The sequence below is a fragment of the Mobula hypostoma genome, chromosome 7 (assembly GCF_963921235.1).
Source record: "Mobula hypostoma chromosome 7, sMobHyp1.1, whole genome shotgun sequence".
Lineage (NCBI taxonomy): Eukaryota > Metazoa > Chordata > Chondrichthyes > Myliobatiformes > Myliobatidae > Mobula > Mobula hypostoma.
Genome location: NC_086103.1, coordinates 66,490,698 through 66,505,199, shown reverse-complemented (window position 1 = coordinate 66,505,199; position 14,502 = coordinate 66,490,698). Strand labels below are relative to the sequence as shown.

General features: G+C 38.5%; 1 protein-coding gene across 2 annotated transcripts; it reads left to right on the top strand.

Moving 5' to 3' along the window:
• Window positions 1-993: 993 nt before the first annotated feature.
• On the top strand, window positions 994-9,914 carry LOC134349363 (stanniocalcin-2-like). 2 transcript variants are annotated; one of them, XM_063053560.1, is made up of 5 exons: window positions 994-1,072; window positions 1,764-2,012; window positions 3,146-3,288; window positions 3,487-3,698; window positions 7,482-9,914. In XM_063053560.1, exons 2-5 carry the CDS (start codon window positions 1,853-1,855, stop codon window positions 7,891-7,893), a joined length of 927 nt encoding a protein of 308 aa, XP_062909630.1. In that variant the 5' UTR covers window positions 994-1,072; window positions 1,764-1,852; the 3' UTR covers window positions 7,894-9,914. The 2 variants fall into 2 exon arrangements, with proteins under 2 accessions (XP_062909630.1, XP_062909629.1); XM_063053559.1 differs by lacking the exon at window positions 994-1,072 and having other exon boundaries at window positions 1,665-2,012.
• The last annotated feature ends 4,588 nt before the right edge of the window (window positions 9,915-14,502 follow it).

Here is a 14,502-nt window from a genome sequence, read left to right as displayed (position 1 = left end):
TTACATGAAATGTTACGTTAATTAAAACATTTATAGAAAAACCCCGCAAAATATGCTAAAGCTTTTTGTCATTCTTGTTGGTTTAATTAAATATAACATCTCAGCAGGTTCAAATTGTCATCATAGAAAGCTCATTAACATATACTTTTGAATATGTGTCATAAAATTCACCAACATCTGAAGGTCACATGGTATCTGCTGGCAGACAAAAAATAACGTGATGGTCAGCTTCTGCTAGTCAAAAGCCCAAACTTTGCTGGTCTTTGGACAGCGTTTTATGTGTTTAGTGCTGTATTTGTTTCGAAGCAATAATATTGATATCAAAAGTAGATTTGTAGTTTGAATGAAGTGCTGCACTGCAGAACTAACGAATGAGTGAGTTCTGTCACAGAGTAGACATTGTTTAACTCTGATCTCATAGTGTCAATCAAAGCTAGCATTAAAAACATATACTTTTATATGGTCAAGAGGGCATGTGCCCAGATTGAAATGTATACAAATGTTTCCTTCATCCCAGTCACATGGCTAGCTTTGCAGATCTCTGAAGAATCCTTTCTGTCTGTTCTCTGAATGAAGCAGCTGTTGATGGATGAATGATGTAACTCCTGCCAAAAATTACTCGTGCCTCTCGCGTCTCTATGGTTTCAGCCTGGCGGCATTTACTACAAAGTCCAGAACAAATGGGATGGGGCAGGATGCTGCCTCATAGCACAAGCTTCATTGCATAAACGCACGTTTCGCTACCTTATGTATTTTTTTCATCCGGACTACCCCTGAGCTCATACATTGATGTTGAACTAGCTGACTGTAAATGCATAACAGAGAGAGTGAGATATAATGCAACATTTGCCCCTACTTTCCGTATATTCATCCCGGCGCTATATTAAGGCTGTCGGGTTTCCGCTCTATGGCCGCTACGATGATTATGTACGTACAATGGCACATCGAGGGAGAGCGCATGCACAGAGCCAGGGTCGCGCATCTCGATAGCGGAACTTCGCGGCATGCTCGATCTTTGCAAACACACGGCGGTGCTTCCAACTACATCACTCAGGCGCAGCGGAACCCGGAGGTGAACCTTGGGCAAATCTGCTTGCCCTAATTTAAGTCCGAGCAGCCATTAAGCAAGACACTGGGAGGATATATTCCTAGAAGTAATAAGTACATCTGCCAGAATGAGTGGCAAAGGCAGATTCAATAGCAACTTTTAAACAAGGAGTTACTGGGAAATTCTTGGAACGGAGCTGGATATTGGCCAGACTCCTGAGAAACAGCAAGAGACGGGGAATAATTAGATACTCTTTTCAAAGAGTTAGTTCAGGCGCAGTGAGCCAGGGAGATCCCTTCTGTGATCCCATTATTAAACTGGGACTAATCAGAAATGTTTTAACTGGTACACTTTTCTTACGAGACGTCAAAGTCACACCGACTCGTACTGGGGGAAGTCTGCTTGTGACTTTATGGCGAGCTGGAATAATGCTTAACCATTCCCGCACGTCCCCGCGTTGTAACGAGTGCGGAAAGTTGACAGGATCTCCTTTCAGTTTTCGCCACAGAGGTCCCAGCGTGGAATCGCGTCGCATTGGCCCGACGCCTCCCATCCTGATTTGTCAAACTTGGGCATGGTTTCTGGCCATCTGATTGGTTCGAACCAATGACAACACCTGCTTCTTGCCTTCATTCAAGTGACAGAAACGCCAGGGGCTACGTTTCTGGTATATTTAATCACCCTCCTCTCTCCTTCTCTCACGATTTCTATTCAGATACCGTCCGAAGCTAAAGCGACGAGCCGCTCTTGTGGTCATTCTGAAGCGCTTCTCCTGCACCGTCCCTGGCTTCAGATCGCGCAGCTATGTACAGGGTCATGTTAGAGAGCGTTCTGACAATCCTGCTGATTTTTACACGGCCCGATCTCATTCTTGGAACGGACGAGGCCGATTCACCGGAAAATCACCACGAGCGGGATAAACTAATCAACCAGCAAAAAGCTCGCCTCTCGTTGCAGAATACAGGTATGTGGTGCGAAACAGCCTTTGCTGTTGGTGTGCAGTTTTACCGCGTTTGTCGCTTGGGATAACAAATCGATGTAATGAGCATTAATTTATCCATCTTCCCGAATGGATTCTTGAATTAGGTCCACAATAATGTGGTTAATCGCACAACGGATTCGCAGTAATGCAGTTAAATACTGCGCCCTCACTTTAAATATTAACCTGGTAGCACTGCATGAACGAAATTATAACCGGTTTACATATTTGGCTGCAGGCAGCATAAAAATGACAAACGATCGCGAAATCGCGATGCGAATAAGTACTTTTAGGATTTCAGTGATCAAACTAACGCTGTTAATCAACAATTTGAGAAGCTCGGGATAAATTCTTTATAAATCCTTTCCAAGGTAGTAAAATGCGGCTGTAAAGCACAGCATGTTGCAGTTGCAAAGAACCATTGTCCCATGGTCGGATTGCATTGTATCACACTGGGAGACTCCGTGTCGACAACCACGCACACCTCGTTAGCATATTAACCACTTAAGGACACGAAGAGAGAAAGATAGGGTGGTTTGGTTTGGTGGGGACGGAGGAAAGGATAAGAGGGCTGAGCGGAAATTAAAACAAAGAACAAAGGGGTTTACCTGAAATTGACTAGACATTTGAAAGAGGCGGAAATGCCCCAAAACTTGAAGTTTCAAATGATTAAAGTGTAGAATGCGCCGTGTGACTTTAACAATGAAAGACGAGAGCGGGGGAGCACAGGAGCGTGTTCCCAGCCCGAGCGGCAGTGATTCCGGAACTCGCAGCACGTGCACCTAGTGGCAGTGAAGTTACATTGTTTCGATTGCTTGGAGCCGAGATTCCAAGTGGCCATTGCTCAGTCCAAACATCCTCTAAATTTTACATTCGCTGGTAAGGTAGATGTAACCTCCAGAATCCTCACCGAGTAAAGCGTTTATCAGGGCGATAAAGGAAACTCGTGATATTTAATAATGGAACTTTTTTTATTTATATTGAGTTTGTATTTTGTAGCGCCTTTCGCTACCGCCCGACATCCCAAAGCTTCCAGCATCGAATAAAGTAACTTTTAAAATTTTATTACAACTAAAGTTTTTTTTACATCGGTGACCCTTTTTTGCGTCTATTTCCAGCTGAAATTCAGCACTGCCTGGTTAACACTGGCGACGTTGGCTGTGGAGTTTTTGAATGTTTTGAAAACAACTCCTGCGAAATCCATGGACCACGTGACATATGTTTGGCATTCCTGCACAACGCGGGGAAATTTGACGCGCAGGTAATAAATCTGGCGAGAGAAAGAAAAGTCATTGGAGGTTAGCGTGTTAATTCCCCTCGCCACATGTATCAATGTCCATATAATCTATCAAAGATACGTTTCAAGTGTCTTCATAAAACTAACGTAATATTTTATTCGTGTACATTAATGAATGTCTCATTTTTTTTGTAATATTATCCGTTCCCTACATCCGCTTAGGGCAAATCTTTCATTAAAGACACTCTGAAATGTATGGCCCATGGACTGCGAGGAAAATTCAGCTGCATCAGTCGCAAATGCTCCACCATTCAGGAGATGATCTCTCAGCTCCAGCAAGAGTGCTACCTTAAGCACGACCTCTGCTCCACCGCCAAGCAGAATATTAATGTGGTGGTGGAGATGATTCACATTCGACATTTGCTTTCAAAAGGGTAAGCATTAAACGCGGTTGCTCGCGAGCTGCTTACCCTGCAACGCTGTAGGGAGCAAGGCTTGCATCAGGTTCTACAACATTGTGTAAATATTTCTGGGCAAAATACAGTTCTATGTATTTTATTCAAGGCCTGCCCAGATAAGGCGCAGGGCAGTTAATGTGTTCCAAAAGGTCACGGGAAACATTCTGCCAAGTGTAATTGTAATATGTAATTAAATATCTGTAGCAGGAGAGTTGCCATTTTTACTAGCAGGCTTTTGATAATAGATCCGATTGTATTATTTTTACACATATTAACCACTGATACAAGAAAAGTGAACATATTTCTCAGTTATAAGTTGGTGCAATAAAATCACCTGCAATAAATAACCATAACCGCCACTGGATATTAAGAGGAGGATTTGCCAGAATTGATAGATATCATTTTTGTAAATTATCACAATCAGTGCTGATACAAAAGAGCTTGTTCCACCTAAGGAACACACACAAAATGCTGGAGGAATTCAGCAGGGCAGCCAGCATCTAAGAAAAAGAGTAACCAGTCAACGTTTTGCGCCGAGACCCTTCATCATGGGTCCTGCTGAAGGGTCTCCACCTGAAACTCGACTGTACTTTTTTCCATAGATGCTGCCTGTCCTGCTGAGTTCCTCCAGCATTTTGTGTGTGTTGCTTGGATTTCCAGCATCTGTAGATTTTATCTTGTTTATGATTGGTCCAACTTAACTGGGTTCTCCTTCCCCTCCCCCATCCAATAACATTTTTAAAAATGAAAATTAAATGTAATGTTTTATACTTTAACCAATCTCCACTTCAGTTTTACTTCACGTGAAGCAGTTTCTATATTTAAATTTTAAATATAACCTGGAAAAGGCAATTATGATTTTACCCAGCTGGTTTGAAATTACCTTTGGGGAAAATCATTAATAGTTTTCTGAAGCTGGCAGATCAAATTATCTGCTAAAGGTTGAACATAATCACACTAGAAAATATGATCAGGAGTGTTTCACTTGGCACCTCAGACCACCTCAAACATTCAACTAATTTTAGTGGTTCTTCCCCAGCCTGCTTTACTTTTCTGAGCATATTCTTCTTAATTTTCAATTACCTGATTTCAACTATTTATTTACTTCATCATTAAAACGTCCAATGATCCCACCTCCACACTCTGCAAGTGTATATTATGAAACTTTATTGGAGTTGGCTTATTATGTTACATACTTAAAAGCCTAGATAGAGTTAATGTGGTGAGGATGTTTCCTATAGTGGAGAAGCCTAGGACTAGAGGGCTCAGCCTCAGAATAGTAGAATGTTCCTATAGAACAGAAATGAGAAGGAATATCTTTAGCAAGAGGACGGTGAATCTGTGGAATTCATTGCCACAGATGGCTGTGGAGGCCAAGTCATTGGGTATATTTAAAGTGGAGGTTAATAGGTTCTTGATTAGTAAGGGCATCAAAGGTTATGGGAAGAAGACAAGAGAATGGGATTGAGAAGGATAATAAATCGGCCATGATAGAATGATGAAGCAGAAGTGATAGGCCACGTGGCCTAATTCTGCTTGTATGTCTTATGGTCTTACGTACCAAGATACTGTGAAAAGCCTTGTCCTCCATACCATTCATACAGGTCAGATCATCACACAGTGCACTGAGGCAGAAGCAGGTAAAACGATAACAATGCAGAATAAAATGTAACAGCTACAGAAAGTACAAACTGCAGATTTCTCTCAATTGTTAGCAAGAACAAACAAAATTAAGTTTAATTATTTCACAGCTGCCTCATACAGAGATATGTATTCAAGGTCAGAATTAGTCTACTCAATCATTCACGTTGGCTCTAACATTAATCCAATCTTGCTGTCCTTTCAGCTCAGTACCATCTTCCTGCACCAACCCCCATATCCCTCAATCCCTTAAATTCTGAAAAAAATTGCGAAGTTGAGGCCACCCACAGGCTGGAGGAGCAACGCCTTAGAGTCTGTCTGAGTAGTCTCCAACCTGATGGCATGAATTTTCATTTCTCTTTCTGATATAAAAAAAACTCCCTCCCCCCGCCCATCTTCTTCTATTCCCCACTCTGGCCTTTCACCTCTTCTTACCAGCCCATCAATTCCCCCGGTCCCCTCCTTCCCTTTCTCCTCTGTTATCAGATTCCTTCATCTCCAGCTCTTTAACTTTCCCACCCTCCTGGCTTCACCTATCACCTTCTAGCTAGCCTCCTTCCCCTCCCCAACCCTTTTCTTCTGGAACCTTTTCAGGCCTGAAGAAGGGTCTTACCCCAAAATCGACTATCTGTTCATTTCCATAGATGCTGCCTGACCTGCTGAGTTCCTCCAGCATTTTGTATGTTGCTAAATAAAATTGAGCACAGTCTAACAATTACACATGAAATTTATATGCATTGGACACTTCATCAGAATGGAGCCAAGTAGGTTTCAAAACTTGGGGAGTGGTTACATCTTTTGGCAACAATATGAAATTGATGGTAATCAATTGGCTGTTTAATTTACAGCCTGCCCAAATTCCACTTCGCTGACTTTAATGTGATGTACGCTGGCCTGCCACATTAATCCAATCATTACAGAATCAGGTTTATTATCATTGGCATATGTTGTAAAAATTGTTGTTTTGCCATCGAAGCAGAGTACAAGACATAAAAGTAGTACAAGTTGCAAAAAATAAACAAATAGGGCCAAATTTCATAACTTTGCCCAAACCTACAAACTGCCACTACAGAAAGTTAATCAGTTAGAGGTTATATATTGACAGATATAGGAAGATCAGAATTAGGATCTCAGAAAATATTAAATTAGATAGGTACAGTGTGCAATAAATATGGAGTTGAGACTGGGGAATAAGGAAGGAAAGAAAAACATATTTACTTATAGTTCCAGCTTTTCATTTATCTTTTGGAGAGCTCCTATGAGGAAAGAGAACATGTGACATGAAGGAAGAACTCACCATTCTTGAAGGCAGCTTTAGAAATGTAGGATTCCTAAACCGAGGTTAGTGCGAGATCAATGAAGCTGACTTAAAAAAAAGACTGAATCAGCAAAATTAAGACTAATAATTTTCATTAGTTTCCTGGAAGATAAATTATGGATAGCAAATTAATCATGAAAGGATAGAAAATATTCAGCCCAAAGAAATAAAACAAGATGCTTTTAATACTGAGATAAATTTTCTGAAGGACCTCTCAAATGAAAAGCCATCAACCTGAAAGCGAACTTTTTTGTAAGTCTCTACACAACTGCTGCCCAACCTGCTGAGTATTTCTAGCATTTTGTTTGTAATTTTGATTCTTGATATCTGTTTTGTTTAAATGTTTCCTTCAAGAATTTTTTTAAGAATATGATACAGATTGTTTCATTGAAGGCATTAAAGGGATGGAAATATTGTGATGCAGTTACATGATGTTTAAATAATTAGATTAATTTAAATTGTGCATACTGAAATGTGCAACAAAGCAGCACTGCTCAAACTGGAGTGAACTCATTGGCAAAAGAAAAAAATAGGACAGGATGACTGAGGAATGGTTTAGTGTGACACTTTGCATTTAACTAAACCAAAAAGACATTTCACTTATACCCACAAATAAAGAACAGTTCTTAAGTAGGACGCAGGTGTTAGATTGCTAAGAGAAAATCTATAAATAATAGTATAAATAATAAGCAAATTCTGCCAGTTTAACTTCTGTCTTTCCCTGTATGATGTATATATACTGTATGTTTGAAAATTGAGCATATACAGTACATGTCTTTCTATACTTTTTCCGACAATAGGTCATACCTGGAGTTTATAAAGGCTCTGTTCCATTGCCATGAAGACATTATGGAAGCTGTAAAGAAAAGTGTGAGATCTCGTTTTGGTCAGAATCTTGCATTTATAAGGCAAATTTTGCAAGTGGATTCCTGCTCCTCCATCAAACAGACTGAGCAAATCTCTCCAACCACTGCAGTTCCTGACAAAAAGAAGGGAGACCACCGCAAGGGCCACAAGAGTAGTGCAGATATAAACTACCTTGAGTTTGATAGGGAGAATGCTAGGAACCCAAAATCAGAAAAGGAAAAAGGAGTAAAAATTCACCCGAATGCCCATTCACGTGCCCGAGTTGCTGGTCAGGCCTCACGGCGAATAACCAATGAACATGCTCGAGTTGGTGATTCCATTGAGCTGTCAGACATCAGAAGGTGAAAACCCCTTAGCGATGAGGACTTTCCATGCACCCATTTCTTTATTATGGACATTCCAATTCTTAATAGTGCGGGATATGTGTTACATGCAAATATTCTGGAAACTGTAGTTCGACTCAGCTATCAGTTTCTCTACTTCACTTACAATTACAATAAAAGAACATGACAATTCCTTGAATGCAGTGCAGCATACGTACCGTGTATCCCTGAACTTGAAACTAAACATTATTTCAATTGTCTCACTCAACAAATCACCTCAGCATGCATGGAAGTTTCCTTTATAACTTAAAACAAAATCAGAACACCTTACTTCAGGACGGAATCTTTATTATTAGATACTTCTTGGGTAATTTTCTAAAAGTTAAAGCTTTTGCGAAGGTCTACATGTTCATCTACTGATCACATTTATTCTATTCTGTAAATATTTAACATTACTATTTATTATAGTTTCTGTATCAACAATGTACCTGTTGGATAAGGTAAATTAAATATTTCCTGTGTTGTACATATTCATACCACTAGTTTTCCTATGCAACATATTGCAATTTTATATCATTCTATAATTTTATTGGTAGTCATTAATTCATTATTTATTAAACATCTTATTAAAGCCTAACAACAACTATTGATAGTTTAACTAGATTATCATTAAATCTGGCTGTAATCTACTAATTATTTAGTGCAGTTATCTTTTCTGTCATAGAAGTATGGTACTTTCATAACAATTATTACTAAATTAGGAAAAATAAAATATGTATACCACAGCATTAAGTGAATAATTTCTTACTGGCACTACAGTTTTATTGCATGCTTAAATCCACACTTCAGTTTATCATCAATTTAATTTAATATGCATTGCAAAACCACCTTCTAAAAATATTCCACCCCGAACACAAATTTGTAGAGTTTATGTTTTTTTTGCCGAAATGGTATGGGCTTGTTGATATTATTCACAACAATCTGCCAAATGTTCTCAAGGTAGATTATAAGGTCAGTACAACATTGTGGGCTGAAGGGCCAGTACTGTGCTGAGGTGTCCTATGTATGTTCTATAGTTTCCTTCTCCCCTGTCATAAATAGGTCTAGACAGATAACCAATTTTGAACAATAACATCACCTGGATTGCAACGGGTAACTACCACAACTACATATTAACTTCATTACCACCAATTGAGCCATTTTAGGATCGTCTTTATTTTTGACAGTGGTTTCCATAGTAACAACGGGGCAAGAGATGGTCACAACTGTAAAATTGTTTGTTTCATCTTTAAATGATCAAGGGCCTTTCATTACATTATCCAGATGCTAAATTCATCAGATTAATTTACAACCCAATGTTGTTTACTAATTATATTATCAATTGCTAACTATTGATATTGTCAGATTTCTGCAAGGAGGAAACAACTCTGCTTTTAGCATATCTATGGATCCAGCAGATTTGCCCCAAAAATTCCAAATGGTAACTCATTTTGCATTGCCCTTGATTGGCTGTTTTGAATTGTCCAATTTACTTGACACACCTCTATATACTTATAGATCAGTATAAACTATTAATTTTAAAACTCAATATACAAATATATTACTATTTAGTGCCCATTTGCAGTGAATAATTTTCCTTAACTGTAACAGTAATGATAACTCATACATTAAAATATGTAGACCCCAAAGTCATCAAAAAAGGAATAAACTTGATCCACTCTCATTTGATTAGAGTGTAGCCTGCTACCTCACAATACTGTTATGTAAGACACACCTGAAGGTAAATTATACAAGATAATCTTCATTGTAAAATGAAAAAAAACTATTGTCCTCCATTACAGTATTCACTGTGAGAAATGCTTTATTATTTTTTAGTCTTTGATGCATATACTTTGTTTAATTTGGAATGTTTCCTGCATGCATCTTTACACTTATCCTGTTCAGTTTACTGGTGTTTAGTTGAAAATGTCTTTGTGAACAATAATTGTAAAGAGAAAATAAATGTAGAGTTGTAGTTGAGTATAAGTCTGCACTCAGCAAGTAATAAATATACACACCACATATACTGAAACAGATGCCAGTAATTTATCTTACTGATTTGTATTATAGCTTATTGCACAGACACTCATAAAAGAATGCCACCAAGTTTTAAAAATATTATTCAAGTCATGGGGCAGATCCTATTAAAGTACAAATTCTAGATTTAAAATAAATACACAAATATTCTACATTTCTAAGTTTTCCCATGCATTATTAAAAATTTTAATTACCTCTTTGCAAATGGTAATAATTTTACTGACTTACTTTTTTTGGAGGAAATTTATAAGGTGATAGCTATTAGCCTTTGAACCACTTAGATCCTCAGGAATTCCAAACTCCCTGAAATTTTGAAGCCATCGGGTACTATCGTTTGATGTAATGAATGTCACCATCACAGTTTTGAAAAAAAATCATCATCAAATATCAGAAGTAGATTAAAACGACCAACTCCAGGCTTACAAATAATCTCAAACAATGTTAGAAATGATCAGTTTGAATCATTTGAAAATACCTGTTTTTTAATTTTCCTGATTTTTATTTCAACAATTAAACACTGAAAAAGGACATTAAATTAAATACTTTTTGGAACATTACAAAAGAAAATAGTGAAGATTAGTAAAAATGTGAGGAGGTAATGTCAAAGTCCCTATCAAGATAGTGCAAAATATCCCACGGTGCTAATTAAGTTCATCTTCTGCTTTAGCCAGTATTTGCTGTTAAATCTGCCTACTGAAAAATAATTTGACCTACTGCTGTATAACCATCACAGGGTCATTGAAGTAAATTAAATTCACCATAGTTCATTGCAACATGTAATTGCCAAAGAAGAGTTTACTCTATGACAAAATTGAACAATGTTAAATAACAACCTTACAGGAATGTATTATTTGACTGTAAACTATCATGGTAATATGGCTGCCAAATGAAAATAAGAGGGGAACATAATGATACAGAGTGAGGGGAGGGGCTCCAGTCTATCACAATTTAAGATAAGCAGAAACAAGAGTAGATTATGTGACCCCTTCATCCTGTTTTGCCATTCAAGGTGCCTAAACATACATCACTTTCCTGTTTCTCTCCATACCCACTGAAGTCCTTGAGCTTAAATGTCTCTCTCGCTCTCTCTCTGTCTCGCTTGAATACTTTCAATGGTTCTCCCCTCAATTCCCTTGTGTAGGGAACTCCAAAGATTCATGACTATCTGAGAGAAAAAAATACTTACCTCTGAATTTACCAGCCCCTTATTCTTTAACTATGTCCCTAGGGTGAGATACCCTCATGAAAGAAAGCGTTCTTTCACTGTCTACCCTGTCAATCCTCCTTTTGTTGCATCCTTTGATACGTCTACCGTGGATTAAAATATTTGTAAAATCTTATGCATATTAATACAAATGCAAAATGCTACATATGCATTTCTTATGACTGGTGCTACTTTCTTTGCTGATTTCAAATCTGTTCATTTACAGATCTTATATTCAGAAGAAGAAAAGTTTGAATTTATATGGTGCAGTTCATGACCTCAGGGTGCACAGTGCCTTGAAAAAGTATTCAGCCCCCTCCCCCTTTTGTTTATTTAAATGAGTATTATAACCAGGGATTTTGATCAATTTAACGGGGAATTTTTATTTGTGAATCGCACGCTCCTTTTTTCACAGCAGAGCCCAAAAAACGGGGAATATTGTAAAGCATGAAAAACTAAAAGTTCAAAGTCTCCAACGTCAGCAGTTCAACAGTATTCATCGCCCTTTGCTCAGTACTGATGATAGTTGGACCACCTCTTGCAGCTATTACAGCCAGTAGTCTTTCTAGTTAAGTCACTATTAGCTTTGCACAATGTGACGAACCAAGATTTGTCCAAACTTCCTTGCAAAGTTGCTCAAACTGTGCCAGGTTAGTAGGAGATCAATGATGCATAGCAATCTTGAAGTCTTGCCAGAGATATTTGATCGGGTTAAGATCAGGACTCTGACTGGGCCACTCAAGGGCATCAATTTTCTTCATTTGAAGCCACACCATGGTTGCTCTGGCAGTGCGCTTTGGGTCATTGTTCTGCTGAAAGATAACTTCCTCCCCAGTTTAATCTTTCTGGCAGAGACCAGCAGGTTTTTAATCCAGGACTATATCTGTATCTAGGAGCATTCATCTTCCCATCAATCCTGACCAGATTTCCAGTCCCTGCTGCTGAAAATCTCCATAATATGATGCTGCCTCCACCATACTTTACAGTAGGGATGGTGTTACCTGGCCAATGTGTAGTATTCAATTTAGTGTAGAGGCCAGAAAGTTACACTTTAGTCTCATCCGACCACAAGACCTTCTTCCACATCTTTACAGTATCTTCAAAAGTGATGCTTTGCAAAGTCTTTACAGGCAAAGTTTTTTTTTTAGCCAGGGCTTCTTCCTTTCCATTCCTTACTACTTTTCCACAAATACCCTTTTTCTGCAAGGCCTCAGAGATTTTGGAGCCATAAATTTTATCCCTCGTTGCAGCCAGTGACTTCTGCTGCTCAGAGTGACTTGATATCACAGTGCCACTCTTCTCTGCCAACTAAGTTCAGAGGGGAAGTCAGACCTAGGCAGCCTTTCTGCAGTTTCATATTTAGACTGCACTGAGCTATGATCAGTGCCTTTGAGGTGGTCTTGTACCCTTCCCTAGATTTGTGCTTCTCTGTTATCATTTCCCTGACTTGTCCTGAATGCTGTTTTGTCTTTATTTTGGTCTGGTCTGTTGAAATTCGACCATACTGTTGGACCTTACAGAGAGTGGGGGTATTTATTCTTATGAATGCATTGAAAACAGGTGATCCTCCAATTTTTTACATCAATAAATTGGGAGAGTTGGTAAGGTAATACGCATGTCCCACATGTATTACAAAGGGGATGAATACATTTTCAGCCTCACAATTTTGGTTTTTAATTTGTTAGTAAATTGTTGACAGGTTTCGGAATTTTTCTTTTAATTTGACATAATGGACAATATTTTGAAGGTTAGTTCAAAAAATCATAATGATCATTTTGTAGCAATGTTGTTTCTCTACTCTTCCTCAAAATAGTTGGATATTTTGCATTAACCCAAAAGATTAATGAATATCATGTTTTTTTGCATCTCGTCCAAAGATGGAGAGTCAGCTTAAAAAATGTACTCAAGTCAGGGATTTGAATCCACAAAAGCCAAAGTTAAAGCTTGCAAAAAGTTCAACTGTTTATCTCCTTCAAAGAAAACCTATGAATTTGTTGCGAAGGTGCTGCCTAAAACAGATGTCACAGGTTAATTTAAATTTTCTTTTCTAAGAATCTGCAAGTCCCTGCATTCACAATAATGTGTTTTCTTTCAGGAGGAACAGAGAACACAATATCCTCTATATTGCAGAAAAACACAGCTGCAAAAAATAATCTCCCCCATTTGTGTCATTACTATTCAAAAATTTTCCTCCAAGGCAAATTTGTTTTTTATTCCTGGTTGTTCATGCAGAAAGTCTCACATTAATACTGTTATTTGATCCAGCTTTGAACATTAGTGCAAATTATATTTGCAGAAAATTATGTTTATTTTATAATTTCTTATAATAATTATGTGCTAGCTAAAACTAGGAATAGACAAAGTGAATTAAGAGTTGAAAGTGGTTGGACATTATCGATTGAGAAATTAACATTGAATGAAAATGAGAAAGCATTAAGTTGCAGAGAGGCAAGGACAAAAAGAAGTTCATTCCTGAATGACTGGTATACAAAGTGCACCATTCTCCCACCGCCCAGAGACTTGCAAATTGATAAATTAATTTGTTGTTGTAATCTGCCTTTAGGATGTAAATAACTAGGAGGAATCTGAGGGAAATTAATAGAAAAGCAGAGGAAATGGTTGTGTAAATGGCTGCTTGATTGTGGTCACAGAAGCAATGTGAGAAGGAACCTGTTCCACAATGAATCACTCCATGTAGTAGAGACTGTATTAAAGGGAGAATCCGAAGAGTGGTGAGAAGAGGTAAATAGTCAGAACAGTCAATGATTTTATTATAGATATGACTGTCAGCTCATCTCCTGAAATATAAAAGATGTGGAAAGAAACCAGAGACAATGATGAGGGAAAAGGTGATTTTTGTTAAAGTCAGGGCAGAAACTGGAAGCCATATCAACACAGTCACAAAACTCAAGATAAGGGAGGGGACCAGCGCATGACTGGAGTATAGTCCACACATCCCTTCAAGAAGCAAGCATAATTAGAACTAAATGAACACAATGAATGCAACCTTCGTAAATGTGTGATGACGAGACAACTCGGCGAGGGTGGTTGGAGCCTAAGTTCCCGAGACACGATACAAGACCGAAACGAAGGCAGGGTTCTAAACTAAGCGCTAGACAGACTCCAAACTTGAGCTGACGATTGAGCACCGAACCTCAATTCAGGCGCTCTATAAATATTAAAATCCTGGCGCCCTTTAAATATTAAAATCTTGCCGCCAAAACATGGCCGCCAGTCAGAGGGGCGCGCCTGAACCTTTAATGGACCGTGCCGGTTATCCATTTTCTGGAGAGTTATTCGGACGCTTAAATCCCGGCGGCTGCTGCGGTCGGGTGTGTGTCGTAGCAAAAG

What these genes read in the sequence shown, in the direction of transcription:
- LOC134349363 (XM_063053560.1), top strand. Translation starts at nt 1,853, where the DNA reads ATGTACAGGGTCATGTTAGAGAGCGTTCTGACAATCCTGCTGATTTTT. An exon ending in CCTCTCGTTGCAGAATACAG is followed by an intron (nt 2,013 to 3,145) that starts GTATGTGGTGCG and finishes GTCTATTTCCAG; the next exon opens with CTGAAATTCAGCACTGCCTG. An exon ending in CGGGGAAATTTGACGCGCAG is followed by an intron (nt 3,289 to 3,486) that starts GTAATAAATCTG and finishes ACATCCGCTTAG; the next exon opens with GGCAAATCTTTCATTAAAGA.